General features: G+C 58.6%; 1 protein-coding gene across 7 annotated transcripts in view; it reads right to left on the bottom strand.

Moving 5' to 3' along the window:
* Window positions 1-8276: 8276 nt before the first annotated feature.
* TRAF3 (TNF receptor associated factor 3) overlaps window positions 8277-17317 on the bottom strand; it is a 122944-nt gene continuing 113903 nt past the window's right edge. For 6 of the 7 annotated variants that reach the window (XM_075531757.1, XM_075531761.1, XM_075531760.1 and 3 more), the window contains 2 exons: window positions 13616-13790; window positions 8277-13338 (listed from right to left, as the gene is read on the bottom strand). In XM_075531757.1, coding sequence (XP_075387872.1) covers window positions 12725-13338; window positions 13616-13790 — 789 coding nt within the window. In that variant the 3' untranslated portion in view covers window positions 8277-12724. The remainder of the gene's footprint in view (window positions 13339-13615; window positions 13791-17317) is intronic. The other variant, XM_075531764.1, reaches the window with a different exon arrangement.

The following is a 17317-nucleotide window of genomic DNA, read 5'->3' as shown; positions in this document are numbered from 1 at the left end:
GGTCTTCCTCCAGCTTAGCAGACAGGAGACTTTGCCCTGCAGGGCGCACGTGACCTCGCAGGGTGGGGTTACACAGCTCCCTGCAGACCCGCCCCGCTGTCCCCTCAGGGAGCTCATTCTCGGCTGGCTCCCTCCCCCACTCTCCCCATTCCTGCGCTTAGGACCTTGGAGCACTTGTCTGGGAACTTGTTGGGAGTTAGGGGACACACACTTTTTCCAGTTCCAGAGGTGGCCACGGCTGCTCCTAGTCTCCCACCCTCCATGCAGGCCCCCTCCTCCCGCCCTTGTGATCTTGGTAGGGGGGGAGGGGATGAATGAAAGACAGCACTGTGATTGGGGGTGGAGGAGTGGAAGGAGGGTGGGTGCATGAGTTCGAGGTTGACTAGGAGTCTCATTGTGGCTCAGCGATTGGTGAGTGATTTGAAATATTATCACTACCCCAGCCACCCACTCCCCGAGAGGCACACTGGGGGCTGACAATCTTCTTGGAAACTCCATGGAGCACACATAGGGTCACCATGTTGTCAGGGGCTGTTGAGTCGGCCCCGACTCATGCTGGATGACCTGTGTGCGACAGAAGGAAACAGCAACTGCTCCCGAGCCATCCTCGTTACAGTCAGTCTCGTCCAGGCCTTCCGGAGCCTGGTCACTCGCCCTCTCCCAGGCATGGCGTCCTCTCCCTGGGACGGGGCTCTCCTAATACGTCTAAAGCATGTGAGCCAAACGAACTCTTGTCCTCCTGGCTGCTAAGGAGCGTTTCAACTGGACTTCTTCCAAGAGAGACTTGCTGGTTCTTCTGCGGACCACAGTGCTGTCATGTTCTTGGCTAGCGCCATCATGCAAAGGCAGTGAGTCTTCTACGTCTTCCTGAGTCAAAGTCCAACTTTCACGTGCATAGGAGGCCACTGACATCCCATAGCTTGAGTCAGGCACCCCTGAGTCCTCAAAGGAACACCCTGGCTTTTCACCCCCTAGAGAGGTCTGGAGACACAGGTTGACCCGGTGTGGTGTGTCCTTGATCTCTGGACTGCCGCCTGCTTCCATGAGCATTGATGGTGGATCCAAGCAAGACAAAATCCTTGACAACTTCAACCTCTTCGCCTTTGATCATGAAAGAGCAGTCAACAGGTTTACCTTGTGGTCCGGTTCTGATGATTTGGGTCTTCCTGACAGTGAGTCGTGGTCCACCCTGAAGCTGCACTCCTTCAGCTTCCTCAGCAGGTGCTTCAAGTCCTCCTCCCTTTTAGCAGCTGTCACGAGCCTTCCTTTAATCCTGAGGCCAGGCTCCTCCATAGAATCCAACCCCTCTGATTTGCCCCACATCCGGATGCACTGAGTACGGTGAGAGGATACGACCCTGACACACACCTTTCCCGGTTTTCTACCAGGCAGTAGCAGTCCCTTGTTCTGTTCACACAGCTGCCTCTGGATCCGTGCACAGGTTCCTGAACATAACCAAGTGTTCTGGAATTCCCATTCAAAGTCATCCATCATTAGTTATGAGTCACAGAGTAGATGCGTTTTTAATAGTCAATAAAACACAAGCAAACATCTTTCTGGTCTTCTCTGCCTTGACGTCGGACGCCAGCAATGACGTCCCTGGTTAATGCGACCTGAGCCCGGGGCAGCTCTCTGTCAGTGGACTGCTGTAACCGTCACTGGGTGATCTTCAGCAAACTTACTTGCATGTGAGATCAACGAGAGCGTTCTGTAATTTGCGCATTCTGTGGGGCCACTCTTTGCAATGGGTACACACAGGGATCTCTTCCAGTCAGTTGGCCAGGTAGCTGCCTTCCAGATTTCCTGGCCCAGATGAGGGGTGCTTCATCAGTTATTGGAAACATTGTAATTGGGGTCCCTCCGTTCCTGGAGCCTTGTTTTTGGCGAAAGCCTGTGCTTCATCCTTCACTATCAGTGGCTCCTGCTCACGTGCTGCTGCTTGAGATGGTGGCCTGTCCACGGGTTCTTTTGGTCCCGTGACTCTGTGTATTCTTGCCAGTTTCTTTTGATGTTCACGTCGGGTTATGGCCTCTCCAGCAATGAACCAACAGCAGTAGGTGGGAGGTGAGTGGAGGGATGGGAGGTGGCCAACTGGACAAATGGAGTCACGAAGGGACGCAGGGTGGAGAAGATGTGCCGTGTGGTTGGAAGGGTGAGTGATGGAGGGAAGCGGTGACTCATGGCTGTCACACAGAAACAGCCATCAAGTCACACAACACAATGCATTGGGCAAATCTGCTGCCAGCAACCTCTTTAACCTGGACCCAGGGGGCTCTCTCTCCCACATCCTGCCCTCCCTGCAGGCTTCCTACACAGGTAAGGGTCCTGGGGCTGGGGGTCTTCGGGCTGGTTCCTGGTTGTATGTGTGCACCAATCACCATGGCCAGGATGGCTGTGCTTTGATCGCCTGTCCCCTTTTGCCCAACCTCTCCAGGTGGAGGTGTGCTGCTGGGGCCGGGGGTGGGGTGGTGTAGCAGGAACTGGGAAATGTGCCCACAACCCCAATTCAGACACTACATGGGTTCCCCATTTGTTCCCCCCACCTCCCTCAACTCTGTGGGGACCTCCGGTTCAATCTCCAGCCCTTCTCAACTTCTGGGCTGGCTGGGCTGGTAACCATGACCTTGTCCACCCTTTCTGGTGGATGAGGCTAGACCTCAGAGAGGGGGGACAGCTCCTGTCTGTGGGGCCCCTCCCCAGAGGCCTCGAACTGCCTAAGCCTTGGTGTTTGTTCCCAGACAGTGGCCTCTGTCCTGCTTACTCTTCAACATGCTCGGTTTTCGGCATCGTGGGCACCCCAAGTCCTCAGGGAGCAGGGAACAGGCTAGTGGCCCCCCGAAACTCTGTAGGCCTGCAGACTGGGTAAGGCCGAAGGTTCAGGGACTCTGTCCCTAAAGGAGCCTCCCTCTGCCAACACTTCCATCCTCCAGCTGAGTCTGTCCTCTTCAGGGAAACTTTGCTCCGCCCCTCCATCCAATCACGCGCCAGCAGTCGGGCTGGGGACCCTCCCGGGCTTGCTGAGGTGGACAAGGGTGAGGCCAGGCTGGCATTTGCCGGTGGCCTGGTCGCTGGGGGCTAGGCTTAATAGGAGAGATTCAGTGTCAGGAGATGGGCGAGGGGTTTCCATCGCCACGCAGGGCAGAGGCAGGTGGCCCCCTTTGTGACATCCTCAGCTGGCCCCTTGCCAGATGGCCTCCTGGAGGCAGGCTCTCCCTCAAGGGCTGCAGCCTGGCTAGGGGGTGGGGCTGGCAGTGGTGGTGGGGTGTGATGAGCTCTTTCCGGAGGGGAGGCAGCTCCTCCTTGCTGGGCATCCCTTTTTCCCTGGGGCCATGGGGTGAGGGAGAATTCCCACAGGAAGAGCTGAGAGCCTGGGCACTGGCAGGGAGTCACCCCAACCCACAGCAGATTGGTAGGGGTCTTTGCAAGCCTCCTTCCATCCAGCCACCCACCCTCTGCTCATTCTTGACTCAGACCCAAAACCCACTGCCCTCCAGTGACCTCTGACTCAGGGCCGAGAGATAGGGGTGGGGGTGCTTTGGAGAAATGGAGCACGCTGCCTTTCTCCTGAGGCTCTGCTGGGCGAGTTCAGAACGCCAACCTTCAGCTTCGTCATCCAGCACCACCTCTTGGTGTCACCAGGACCAGAGTTTGTCACCCGTCCCTCCAGTTACTGGGAGGAGGTTCAAGTTGCCAGCCTCTCCACTCCTTGGTTCTTGTCCCGTTCACAAGAACGACTCCAGGCAATTCACACCAGAGTGATCGGAGGTTTGTAAACCCTAAATCCAAATCCAAGGGAAGGGTATCTGAGCTCACTCATGAGCACCAGGTTTGCTGGGCCATGGGCACCAGCGGAAGCCCACCATTCACTGAAGGGTCCGGTCCACACACAGCTTGGGCCTCAGGTGAACCCCTAAGGGATGTGAATAGTTTTGTTATCGGACAGAGAGCCCCGTGGAGAAGATTGTAGACACGAGTTCATCTTAATCTCCCCTTTGACCCTTCTCAAAGTTGTTTCAGTTTAAAAAGGGAAGGGGAAACACATGTGGATTAAGCCTCCGGTGAATCCCCTTGGGCCAAAGACCAGGTGTGGCTAGCTTCGCCCCACGCAGCGCGTTGGAAGGTGGACTGCGGGCAGGTGGACTGCGGCAGATGAAGTCAGGTGGACATTTAACGCCTCATCATTGGGTCTCCCTTTGACCCACTTAAAAGTTGTTCTGGTTTTCTGTATGCTCCGCTTGCTTTTCGACTGAGGTTTTTCTTAAGTTATTGTTGCTAGTTTTTTTGTTTGTTTTTGTATGTTTTTTGGTCTATAAAATCCAGGATGGGTGACTCCAGAGACAGGAACTGGATTAATGGTTTCTTGGGGGTCACCAGGGGAGGGTGTGTGTGTGTCAGTGGGGAGCTAATAACAAAATGCGCACAAGAGTGTTCTAAAACTGTTTGTGGTGATGACTATGCAACTCTTGTTAGGACTGATCTGTTGAAGTGTATGACACGTGGATTGGGTGCCAATAAGATGCGGATGATGATTTTTTTAAAGGCTGAATAGAGTGGGTCTATTGAAAGGTGTGATAGTTTATTGTGCCAGCCTGGCCGATAAACACAAGTGGGATTAATTGAAGGGCAGAGGGATAAATGGCTCAGTGAGCCTTGCCTTGCTTGTCTTTCGCTCTTTAATCATTGGACCAGTGTGCGGCTGCCTTGCTTGTTCTGTGCCTCAATTTACAGGGTACACTAGCTGTGGGATGCCTAGCCTGTGGACTGTGTCGCTGTAAGTTAAGGTCCCTTTAAGCCCATACGATTGGAATGTTCATCTCTGGAGCTGGGGACTGACAGTTGGTGACCTGCCTTGCTGTTTGCTCCCTGGGTATATATAGCCCAGCTCTCTCTACAGAAGGGGGACTGGCGGCCCTCAAGATTTAAAGAACGGCTAGTGTCTCACTGCTTTATAATTTATAATTTAACTGTTCATTTCTTGTATAGCTATCTACCTGTATATAGTTTAACGGTTCATTTGTGTCATATATCTTTATATATATATATAATTACTAGCAATCTGGTTTTGTCGCTCTAGAGAACCCTAACACAAAAGGGATACTTGGAAAAGAAGCCCAAAGGGACCTTAGCACATCTAGAAGTCCTGGAAAAACTGGGGTCGACATTCTGCGGATGACAGACCTCCCACCCCCACAGGCTGGCTTTCTGGCAGTCCTGTGCTATTGACTGGTACCTCTTCTTTTCCGGGGTGCATGTCCCTGCACCCCAGACTTCACACCCAGAACGCAAGAGTCTGCTCAGTCCTCACAGGGGTTGATGACCATTCCTTCCTGGCCCTGGCCATTCCATGAGGCCCAGGTATCTCACTGATGAGGACCTGTGATCCAACCCGCTTTGTGCCCCCCCCCCAAAAAAAAGGAGAGCTCTGCTCAGGTCTCCACCTTTGTGTCAGGACTTCTGTATGATCCCCCCACCCCACCCCACCCCACTGCTGGGACTATCGAACACTCCTGTCTGTTGGGGGGCATGAGGGGAATTCACATATATAGGCTCTGTGCTGGGAAGTCCGCACAGAGTGAGGGGGCTCATGGGTCATGGTATTCCCCTCGTTGTGCTGAGGATGATGAGGGGCCTGCGGTGGTGGCCTTGGCAGGGGTCCTGGTTCACTCCTGTCAAGGCGAGGGGAGGGTGCTGTGGCTTCCCATAGTGTGTGGGTGTCTCAAGGAGCACCCTATTGCAGTGGGGGTATTGTGGATCCCCACAGTGCAAAGTTGCATGGGTCTCTGTGTGAGGAGAGCACATAGTACACACCGACTGGGGGGACCACAGGTCTGTAGGTGAGGCAGGCATGAGGCTCACAACCTACTGTGGGTACCGCAGGTGTGTGGTGAGGGGCACACGTGGGCCACCCCTATTGTGGTGGGGAAGGAGCAAGCACCTGTGCATCAGGGCCGCTCCCACGCCCCATCGTCCCTCTCTGGGGAAGCTCCCATGAGGGCAGTTGAGCAGCAATCCTGACAAGGCCACCTGTACCCCTACCCACCCCACCCCATCCCCCGTGCCTGGCAGTGGTCAGAGCCCTCTGATGACACGGCTGGGTCCCAGGGCCCCAGGTGTAGTTCTTGCTCGGGAGAGGTGCTCCACAGGGAGTCCCCTCCCATGGCCATCTGCCCTCACCCACCTTGACCAGCAGGTAGGCCCTTCCCGCAGGAGCGGCGACCCTGCTTCGCCCCCTGCACTCCAGCCACCACCTCCAGGTGACCTGCTCTGGCATGTGGGCACACAGTCCTTGGCTCCCTGGGACGTCCACAGTAGTCAAGTGGGCAGGGCGTGGCCAGCGACTAGTTCCTGGCTCCCCACCACAGAGCTTCGGGTGCCAGGCCTGGCCACGTGCAGGACGGGGCATTGCCAGCCACCCAAGCCCTATTGCCTTGTCACCCCCATTGAGCTTGTGGCCTTGGTCTTGCCCCTGGAGGCACTGGGTCCTGAAGGTCCCCTTCACCAGGGCACTCTCCCTGAGCCCTCTGTGGGGGCCGAGCTGGCTGGGATTCAGTTCTTAGTCTGGCAGGGCCCAGGGAGAGCCGGCCTGCCCTGCAGCCTGGTGGGCCTGGGCCACTCCCCTGTCTCCAAGCCCCTCCTAGTTCCAGAGGGCGCTGACCAGTGTGGACAGCTGACCCGGGAGTCACAGGATGCGTTTGCCTGGCCCTTCGTGAAGCGAGGCTTGGGGTGGGGAAGGGAAGGGCACAGGAGGCAGAGTCTCTGGGAAACACCCTCCCTCCTCAGAACCCCCTCGCTCAGGAGCCATCCTGTCAGAGCTCCCCAGGCCAGTGGGCAGAGGGTTCTTCCTCCTGGGTCGTTACCAACCAGTTCCTTCCCAAGAGGACTCTGTTGTGTGGATGTATGGGGTGGGGGGGGGGGTGAAGGTCCAGGTGGGTGGAACCCAGGCAGGACCCTCCCATGAGTTGGGCAGGTAGTCAGTATGGAAGGCTGCCCCCTGCCCCCCCTTTCCTAGGGCAGCCTAGTTGCCCTCACTCACCATGGACAGTTGGTGGATGGGGGACTGGAGTCTAAGTGCCACGGGGGGAAGGGGGGTTGTTCAAGGGCAGAAACGGATTCTCTCCCACTTCTCAAGGCAAGGCGCCCTGTCTGCAAGGCAGGCTGGTGTGTGCATGCGTGCATTTCTGTGTATGTGTGCTGGTCTCCAGCTGTGCTCACACCAGCCCTCAAAGAGGACACCCCTAAGATAGGACCCGTGGCCACCTGCTTCCCTAACCCACGATCAGAGACCCTCCTCCTCCTCCTTAGCAGGGCCGGGTTCATTGGTGTTCATTAGAACTTCAACCTTGTTGGGGCAGATCTCAGGACAGGATCCACCTGTGGATGCACTGGCTGTGAAGTCTCTGGGGTCACCTGGGGGCCTTGCCCCATATCCCTGGGATATGGTCCAAGCCTGAGTGCCAGGGATGGCCCCTTACTAAAGGGCGCATGGACCTGGTACCCACCCTGAGGAAGGAATGGACACAGCTGGGGCCCATGCTGGGCAGAGCCAGGTTGTCACCCTCTGCCCCGAGCAGGCTCGTGCTCCCAATCCAGTGGCCGCAGGTGCGAGGGCTGCTCCTGGGTGCTCAGCGGGCCCTCTGGAGGACCACCATGGTTGCCAGAGCTGCTCCTTGTGCCTGTACCTGTGGGACACACACGGGAACTGGATCGCAGGCCACTTCAGTGACCAAAGAGGCTGCGGGGAGGGGGAGGCCTAGCAAGAAGCAAGGGCAGTGGGGGGGAGGGGAGCACTGGGTTTCAGCCTTTTATTGGAAGCAGCTCCCCCATAATCAGAGGGGGCTTCTAGGGGCACATAGGGCGCAGGAGCTGGGCCAGCTGCAGTGACAGAGAGGGCCGGGGCTGGCCAGAGGGCCGGTGGGGGGGGCTGCATGGGCAGACACTGGCCACACCCACTCTTGCCCTGCAGTGGCCCCGGCTGTCGGTCCCCTCACGCTCACCTTGTTTCAGGGGGAGGTGCAGCTGCCCTTCCATTTCACAGGTGAGGACACAGGCTCCCGGAGGCTGAGTGGCTGGCCAGAGCCCCACCCAGGTCTGCGGGCCTTGCCGCACCTGTCAAGCCAGACGCACGCCAGGCAGCCGAGAGTCCACAGGCACTACGGCACCAGCGCCTGGCAGGGCCTAGAGGAGATCCAGGCCCGGGTGCAAGACAGTCAGGGGCTTTCCAAGGGGCCAGAGAGAGGGGCTGACCTGCAGGGGTGTGAGCAAGGAAGACAGCTGGCCAGCCTCTTAATCAGGTTTATTTTCTTCTAAGGAGACAGATTAGCATTTCAAAGGTTTGCATTCTACACTCTTACAAACTGGAGTGATTAGCATCCGAAACACAGAAACATCGCAAGACCTCAAGAACACAAATAAATACCAAACGAACCCACACGATGTACCGCCGGCAGGCAGGCGTCTACGACGTGGTAATGCTATCAGAGTCGGACATGTGGTTAACCCCAGTTAACGACATGCTTATTGCTGGGCGGTCACTCGAACAAACGGTGGTTCTTCAAAGAGCAGGACGCTGGGCGCAGTCACCGGGACTGTTGGGATGGGGCCACGCGGTGGCGGTGAGCGCAGGCAGTGCGCGATGGGACTGGCCTTCTTTGGTCTTTGTTTGGGGGGAGAACTGAACACAAGAGGTGGACCATCGGAGAAAAGAACTCCACTCAGACGTGCACACTCGTGGGCGTGGCTTACACACGCACTTCCTCGGGCTGAGCTGTTCTTCCTTCCGACAGAGATCCCTGGGGATCAGGCTGGCATTGGGGTTGTCCAATTGAGTCATTGAGTTTGCTGAGAGAGACCGCCTACTGCCTTGGCCATGGGGACTAAGGTACCAGACCAATCACCATGAATCACTGGGGACTGGGGGTGGGCTGGGGGGGAGACGGCGGCTCTGACTGTCACTGTCACCTTGTTCACTGAGACAAGTTGCAAAAATGTGCTTGGAGGACAGCAGCTGGGGGTAGGCGGGGGTGTGTGTGTGTGTGTTTGTGTGAAGAACGTGCGCCTGGGGGTGGCAGCTGCCTCCCTGCCCTGGACCCTGGTGGGGATCTCTCCTGCATGTTTGCACTCAGAGCTCTGAGAAACGCCCCATGGTGTCAGGTTGGCGGGGGCCCCAGATGGGGCCCCCAGCCTTGGGTCAAGAGGGCAGGAGTCAGACGTCGTGTCTTACTGAGAGCAGGAGCAAACGGGGCAGGCAGCACCTCCACTCCTCACATGCTGGACATGTGGGCAGGTGCTCTAGAACCTTCCACCCTCTGGCAGCTACTCAGTGGCTACCTGACCTGCGCCCTGTAGGCGCTCCGGGATGCCCACGTGGGCTGGCGGGCCCGGGCCATGGGCAGCGTGGCGCAGGCACTGCGGGCGGTGCCTCCAAGCGTGCATCGTGTGCTGGCTCTGCTGCAGGACCTCAAGCTGAGCCGGCGATGGTCGCCTGTCTCCGGACAGGCCTTGTCCAGACCCTTCTCATCAGATGAGGACCACAACCCCCGTGGGGCCTGCTGTCACCGCGACATTTCTGCAGTGAGGGGGTAGCTGACAGTGATGGGGAGGGCACGTCAATCTCAGAGAGCTAGGGGCAGTGGAGCCTCAGGAGAGGGGCTGAGCTCGACCATCTGTCACTTCACTGAGGTGGGCAGTGGGAGGGTCACTGCCAGCTCTGTGGGGAGCCTACACCAAGCCCCCTGCTGGCTGCTTGGGGTGGGGCAGCTCTGAGGATCCTGGGGGGCTAGCAGGTGGGGACATGGTGCGGGGGGGTCTGCATGCTGCAGCAGAGCCCACAGGCACCATGGACCACAGGCAAAGCAGGCCGGGAGTGGGAGGTTGAGCTGCAGCCCCACCCACGCCACACTACCCCGACGTCCCAACATAGGCACCAGGACGGCATGGGTCCCTCACGGTGTGGGGGGTGTTTCGGGGTACAGCACCCCTGCTCCTGACAGCGCACCCCCCCCCACTCCTATGGGAGTCTCAGAATGACCCTGGCCTGGAAATGGCCAAGTCAGCTGACAAAAACACAGACAGCAGGGGTCGCATCAAGGCTGACAGAGCCTCACTCGGCCCATCTCACAGCCCCTTCCCTGAACCCAGGCCCTCACTGGGAGATGTGCCTACAGGGAGACCCAGAGGCGAGGCCACCGTCCCTGGGGACACGTGGATGAGGTGGCCCTGCAGGCCCACCTGGCTGCCATGGGAGCTCCTAAAGGGGACCACAGCCAGGTGGGGACCACAGCCAGGTGGGGACCACAGGAGGGCACTAGGAGCCCTGGTGGGGAGTAGCTAGTGAGTTCTTCCCAGGAGGGCTGGAACCCGGGAGGCCAGTGCTGAACAGGGGCCCAGGCCACCCCGGGACATAGCTTCTCCACCCCATGACAGCGCTGCCACTGTCGTGATGGCCGGGCGTCAGGTCAGAAACCAACGAGGGTTCCCTGGCCTCTCTGGGGCTCTACTGCCGCATCACAAAGCAAGGGGCGGCGATCCCGGGGGCAGGCTTCAGGCCCAGGGCCAAGGGTGGCTTCCTCTCTGGTTACCAAGGATTTTTTGGACAGAGGAAGAAGTGGCAGGGTGGCCTGCGGCAGCCTCTGGGTGCCACCATGAGTGGGGAAGGGGCTGCTAGGCAGCACCCCAGGTCCTTGGGGGTGGTTGACGCAACGTGGAGGGAGCAGTGGTCCCCACAGCATCTGCAGGGCTCAGCCTGTCCTGCAAGTGGTGGTGACGAGACTCATGATTCTAATGGGGGCAGGGCGGGTGACAGAACTCACCCCCACAGCAATGTCAGAGCAGCGGGGGAGACAGGGAGACAGAGCCAGCAAGCCCGTGGCCACAGACGGTGGTGCAGAGGATGGGCATGGGGGGGGGGCGCCTCCAGCAGGCACTGGGGCAAAGGCACACCCAGGACAGGTGGCAGCACCAGAGACGTGCGGGCCCCCGGGCCCCGGCCCAGTTGTCCTGTGTGGCAAGGTGGGGAGCCCAGGGGCAGGCAGTGGGGCACGCCCGGCTGGCCAATGGCGGGCGCGCCGTGGTAGCAGTGGCACAGATGTGGCTGGCGGGAAGCACCCGTGGCATGTAGCACCCGTTGATGTAACAGCACCGGAGAGCGTGGTGCATACCGTGAGGGGGCTGCGGCCGCGCACTCTGAATCACAGCTGGACCTCGGGTAGAAGTAAACAGTGAGGGGAGAGCCGCCCCGCCCCCGGCCCCTCTGACCTCCAGGCAGCGGGCAGCCCCTGGGCAGCGGACTCTGGGGTGCTCGGAGGAATCACTTCTAGCTGGGTGGGGCGGGTGGGGTGCGGTGTCCATGGCCAGGCCAGGGTGCTCCTTTCTGTCCTCGCCAGCCTCGGGGGGGACAGGGGTGGGCCAGGCGCTACAGGAGCAGGGACTGGCCCATGGGGCCCAGTGATATGACCTGTGACCATTCGTGGTGGGGAGGGGCGGGGCAGAGTGACGCGGCACACAGACCGAGGGGAGGGAAGCAGCATGTCACGTCTAAGGCACAGACACTGCCATCTCAACGCGGAGAAGTCGCCGTCGGGTCACTGGCCACTCAGCCGTGGCCCCCTGGGCACACACACACGTCCCCGGCCCACCCCCAGAGGCTGGACACAGGACAGAAGGTCTGGGTTGTCAGCGAGGAGGGGAGGGCGGGGGAGTAGGGGGCGGGAGAGAGGGAGTGCGTCTGGACACGTGGGGCAGAAATTTTAAAAACCTATAGGATTTTGCTGAGAACTCCAAAGTTCAACTGATGCCCTAGTTTAGGGTGAAAACAACTATAATCTGAAATGATGCACAGCATCCATGAGAGCAGGTCCCTCTCACCGTGATTTGCAGCAGTGTCACGGACTGCGACAGATACCGAAGGTTTGCATTTCTCACGAGAAATAACAGCACATTGAGCTTTCTCTTCCCTATCGCAAGTGGCGACCCGCGCTGGCTGGGCTTTCACTTTCCTCCAAGAAATAGCAGTCTGCCAACGTTCTGAAATAAAATGTTTGCCCTAACAATTCTCTGTAGAAGTTGAAATTAAAATAAGGATCGGAATCTGAATTTAGAGACTTAAAAAAATAAAACAACAATAATAATAATACTAAGAGGAAAGAGCGAGGTGTACTTCGGGGTCCCCTGACGAAACCAACGATGAGGACAGAGACCAGGCGAGGCCCTAACGAGAGAGACGATGCGCGAGACTGGAGGCGAGCGGCACTCGGCTGAGGGCACCACACCGACCGCACACGGCCTTCTCTGACGGAAAACGGGCTACGTGTCCAGCTACCCCACGGGCGTGTGCGCTTCGGGTCAGTTTTGTTTTTCTTATGTTTCCTTTGTGTTTGGCGTTCAAGTTTAAGGAAGAAGAGTCCGGTTTCTTTTGTGTAGCATCTAAGTCTTTCCACCTTATGAACGAGATCTTTAGAAATGGACATGAGTGCCTCCTCTGGCGGCAGCGTCTGCTTCGCAGAGGGTGAGTGGGGCGAGTCTGTGGGGGAAACGTTGGGTGGGTGGGTGAGGGGGGGGAGACACGGGCTCCTCCCGTCGGCCCGGACCGCCTTCTGCCATGCCACCATTCCACAAGGTCCTTCTCCACTCGAGGACCACGGTGAAGACAGACCGGTGCAAGCCTCCGTCCCCCCCTCCCCCCCAGCAGAGTTACCTGCTGCTGATCCAGCTCCCGCGGGGCCACTCATCAGGGGTCGGGCAGATCTGAAGTATCCACTATGACTTTAATAAAAATGGTGTCATCTTTTATATACGTCCCGTTCTCCAGCACAGTCTGCGCCACAAAGACGGGGCAGCCCGACGCGATGTTCATCTCGCCTGTGGGTTTCTTGAAGCTGCTGCTGTTGGGGTCAGGCTTGAATGCGTCTCCCAGGTGGCGCCGCGAGGACCCCTGGTCCATCAGCATGAGTGTCACTTTCTGCTTGAACGGCCAGGGAAGCAGGGCATCATATTCTCCGCGCATGATGACAAAGAACAGCGACAGGTGCGTCCCCTTGCCCATGCCGTCCCCGTTCAGGTAGACCCGGGCGCACATCTTATAGCCAAAATAGCCCGTGTAGAAGGGCTGGCTGTACAGCGACAGAGTCTTGCCCATGACAGCCTCCTGCTTCCGACGCTTGTAGTCTCGGATCTTCCAGATGAGCACGCCGTTGTAGCTGGCTGTCTCCAGGACCTGGAAGCGCAGGTCCATGTCGGCCAGCCGGATGTCGTGGACGCTCAGCATCTGGTCGTGCCGGCTCAGCTGGGACTCCAGCAGGCCTGTGGGCAGGGTGGGCATGTCAGCAGGCCAGCTCAGCAGGCCTGTGGGCAGGGTGGGCATGTCAGCAGGCTCGCTGTGGTCATGGTGGGGGCAGGAGTGACTGAGGGACACCTCTGTGCAGCCACCTCGGCTCCTCTCGCCCCCCAGGCCCACCCATGGGAAGTTCACCCTCCTGCATCTGTGAGAGTGGGACTGAAGCTCACTCCCCAATATTCCCGGGGAGTATGCAGGAAAGCCCCACCCAGCACAGGCCCTGCTGCACTCAGGGGCAACAAATCCCTACCCACAGCGGGGGGAGCAGCCCCGTGGTGTGCTCACCCGCATTGCGCGCAGCCTGGCCCACGCTCTTGTCCACGCTCTCCAGCTCGGTGACACGGTTCTGCAGGGACTCCACGCTGCTCTTCATGCTGTCGGCCTCCTCCCAGTTTTGCCGGAAGGGACGGATCTCTTTGTCCAGCTCTTTCAGCTTCTCCGCTTGGCTGTCGATGACGCGCTGCGGGAGCGCCGAGGGAAAGCGGAAGCATGGTCAGAACCCAGACAGTGATGTTCTCGGCTGCCCCGGCTGCCCCTGTCCAGGCAGAGCCCAGCACTGCCGCCTGCCCACCCCGCCTAGGCACTGTGACCCCAGGCACTGCTGACTAGCTGCTCAGAGCCTACTACCCATCCTCACACTCCTATCAGCCCTCCTGGGTCTTTCCAGATCTCCCGGCCATCCGTAGTCCCCTGGGCATCTCGGGAGACCAGCGGGGACACCAGGAGGCAGGGCCGAGTCCTCAAGGACCACCAGTCTAAGTGCACTGGCCTCCCAGGCCTGGCCCTCCATGACCCGCTGAGGGAGGGGAAGGAGCAAATACTTCCTCCCGAGCCCCAGCCTGCCCGGACCAGGAAGGAAGCTGCCCAGATGCCTGCTCTGCAGGGCTGCTGGCAGAGACTGGCCACTGGGGAGGGAGGGAGGGAGGCAGAGAGGCAGGCCCACCTTCAGTAATAGGGCGGACAAACACTTTAACTCCCACTAGTGAGAGACAGGGGTGAAGGGGGCCCTGCCCAGCAGTGGGGGCCGGTGGGAGACCACAGGTTCCACTACCTCACCCCTCCCCCTCTTTGGACTCTTGTTTTTACACGGGGAGCTGTTGCCACCTTGGCGGGCTGCTAACAGCAGAAGGTCCAGTGGCATGGGTTTGTGCTTCTCGGGTGAAGTGGGGGTGAAGGCAGAAGAGCCTGCAGAGAGCTAGTGTCTAACTAGAGCCTTCTCTGGGCAGCGCTGTTTGCTGCCGCAGTGGGATTTTATTTTTAAATACGCACAGATGGCCAGAGGCGATTTAATTACTTCACAAAGTCTATTTTCTGGATGACAGTGCTAGCAATATTAATGAAAGTACAGACTACAATGTGTCTTTAATGAACCCTGGTCTGTCCCACCCCCTGCATTGTGTCTCTCACACGCTGAGCACAAATGCTGGAAACGGCCCTGAAAGGGATGCTAAGGGACAGAGCAGCGATTGACTGATGGGAAGGCAATAAACGAGGGTCTGGTCCATGAGCTTGTAGCTTAGTGGGTTAACCACTGGACCAAAGTCCAAGGGCCACCTACAACAAGCCACTCAGGACCCACACCCTCAGGCCTGCTCTTCCTTCAAGCCCAGGGCCCCATGTGTCCTTCGGGCAGTGGATGCTCTAAGGCCCAGCTGACACACAGGCAGCTCCGTGGTGACTATGCTGTCTAAGTGAGGGCTCCTGGGCTCACAGGCTGTCCCCCCTATCCCACCCCCGAGCTGGCACACACCAGCCTGTCTCTGTGCCACACACACACACACACACACACACACACACACACACACACACGGAGATGGGGCCCAACCAAAGTACTCAAAGACGGTTCCAGACAAGCCAGGGAAATGCACTGTTTTCATAGGGGCCCCTCTCCGCACACGCAGTCTCGCTCCGAGCAAAGAGCAGGTGGCTGTTGAGCGCTCTCTGCACCGCAGCACAATTTCCTGCCTGAAGAGTGGGCTGCACTCAGCCTCAGTCTTCCTACAAAAACAAGACTCAGATGGATGTGCGGGATCAGCTGAGGCGGCTGTGGGGTGCTCACTATGCACATAAATCCAGTCGCAAGGCCTCGCTCGCTGAAACCCATCTAGTAGTCTCAGGCCCTGTGCCCTTCATGGCTTAAACTGGCACCCTTCAGGGCACCCCTGATGCAAATCCGAGCTGTGCAGGGGGTAGCCTCGGCCCTCAGGGCCAGGGCTGGGGAGAGCCAGGACTGCTTCCTCTGTCTCAGCTCCGCACTGTAGACCCCTGACTACAGGAATGGTCCAAGGCATCCGTTCTTACTGGTAATAGGAGGGGAATCCAGCTACTACCTAAGCCTGTCTTTTTAATTAAGAAGTATAGGGTGGCTACAACAGAAAATATTAAAACTACTAAGAAACATTAAGAATATTAAGAAACAGCTCTTCCCCTGGGCCACAGATACAAACGCACTCATGCCTCCTTCGGAGGGTACCCCGTCCTGCCCCCACCCGGTACCCTACATGTGCTCCTCCCCGCCTCCGAGGCACAGAGTCAGACAGGGGTAAAATGGCCTCGAGAGAGTGACCTGTGCTGGCTGGGGTGCCCTGAGGACAGAGGGGCCAGGCCAGCTTTTGTGGAGTCCTAGCATTTACACGGACCCCTGGGCCCAAGAGGTCCGAGCTGGCCAGGGGGGGAGACTGGGGTAGGGGACACCAGGTGGGCAAGCAAGGGGGCTGACTTGACTGTGGACAGCATGGCCAGGCACCTAAGTCTTTGTGGATGTGATGCAGTGCACATGCTGAATCTCCTGAGGGGCACATGGGGCCTGGGGGAGGCAGCTGTGAGAGGGGTAAGTCTGACAAGCAGTCTGCTGTGGGGGAGCACCAGGGGAGGAAGCCAAGCAGCACCTGGAGCATGCCTCACAGCCAGGATCTCCCTCCTCCAGTCAAATGTGGCCAGCCCCACAGCAATACTCCAGATGAGCCTACAGCTCACTCTTCCTGAGCCCCAAGTTGGAGGGGCTCCCTGCAAGCCCTATCCTCCAACCAGGGAACTGCCATGCTGAGACCCGTCGTCCTCAGCCAGTCCGTGCCTGGGGAAACCCGGGGTCCGATCGGGGTCCATCTCTTTAAAGCAAGGCCTCTGTTCCTCCACAAGCCCAGGGGCACTGTCCACAGTTGTCCCCACTGAGTCCTCATATCTCTGGGCTCAAGCGACTCAGGTTCCCCCTTTCTTTATGCCTTGTGTGTCTGGTTTATTCAGTCACCTCAGTATGATATAAACTGTACCTAATAGGGCACGTGAGGAACTTTTTGGATTGAACCAGGGAAACGGGGTACAGAAATGGGTATAAAATCTTGGAGGGTCAGGCCAAGAGGCCTCTGCCAGTGTCTTTGCTATCAGTGGCCTCACTGTCTCACTCCGTCAGCTGGTGATGGGGAAACTTCGGAGGGAAACACACCAACTGGGCCTCGGCATTCCCACCTCCCCTTGGAGCCCAGGTCAAATCCAGCAGCTGGACTGCCCATGCACTGCAGGTGAGGAGCCCACACAGCTGGACTGCCCATGCACTGGTGAGGAACCCACACAGCTGGACTGCCCATGCACTGCAGGTGAGGAACCCATGCAGCTAGACTGCCCATGCACTGGTGAGGAGCCCACGCAGCTGGACTGCCCATGCACTGCAGGTGAGGAGCACACGCAGCTGGACTGCCCATGCACTGCAGGTGAGGAGTCCACGCAGCTGGGCTGCCCATGCACTGCAGGTGAGGAACCCACGCAGCTGGACTGCCCATGAACTGCAGGTGAGGAGCCCACGCAGCTGGACTGCCCCATGCACTGCAGGTGAGGAACCCACGCAGCTGGACTGCCCATGCACTGCAGGTGAGGAGCCCACGCAGCTGGACTGCCCATGCACTGCAGGTGAGGAACCCACGCAGCTGGACTGCCCATGCACTGCAGGTGAGGAGCCCACGCAGCTGGACTGCCCATGCACTGCAGGTGAGG

The sequence above is a fragment of the Tenrec ecaudatus genome, chromosome 14, assembly GCF_050624435.1.
Source record: "Tenrec ecaudatus isolate mTenEca1 chromosome 14, mTenEca1.hap1, whole genome shotgun sequence".
NCBI classification, from domain to species: domain Eukaryota; kingdom Metazoa; phylum Chordata; class Mammalia; order Afrosoricida; family Tenrecidae; genus Tenrec; species Tenrec ecaudatus.
Note: the sequence above shows the minus strand (reverse complement) of the source record. Positions and strands in the feature narration are given on the sequence as shown.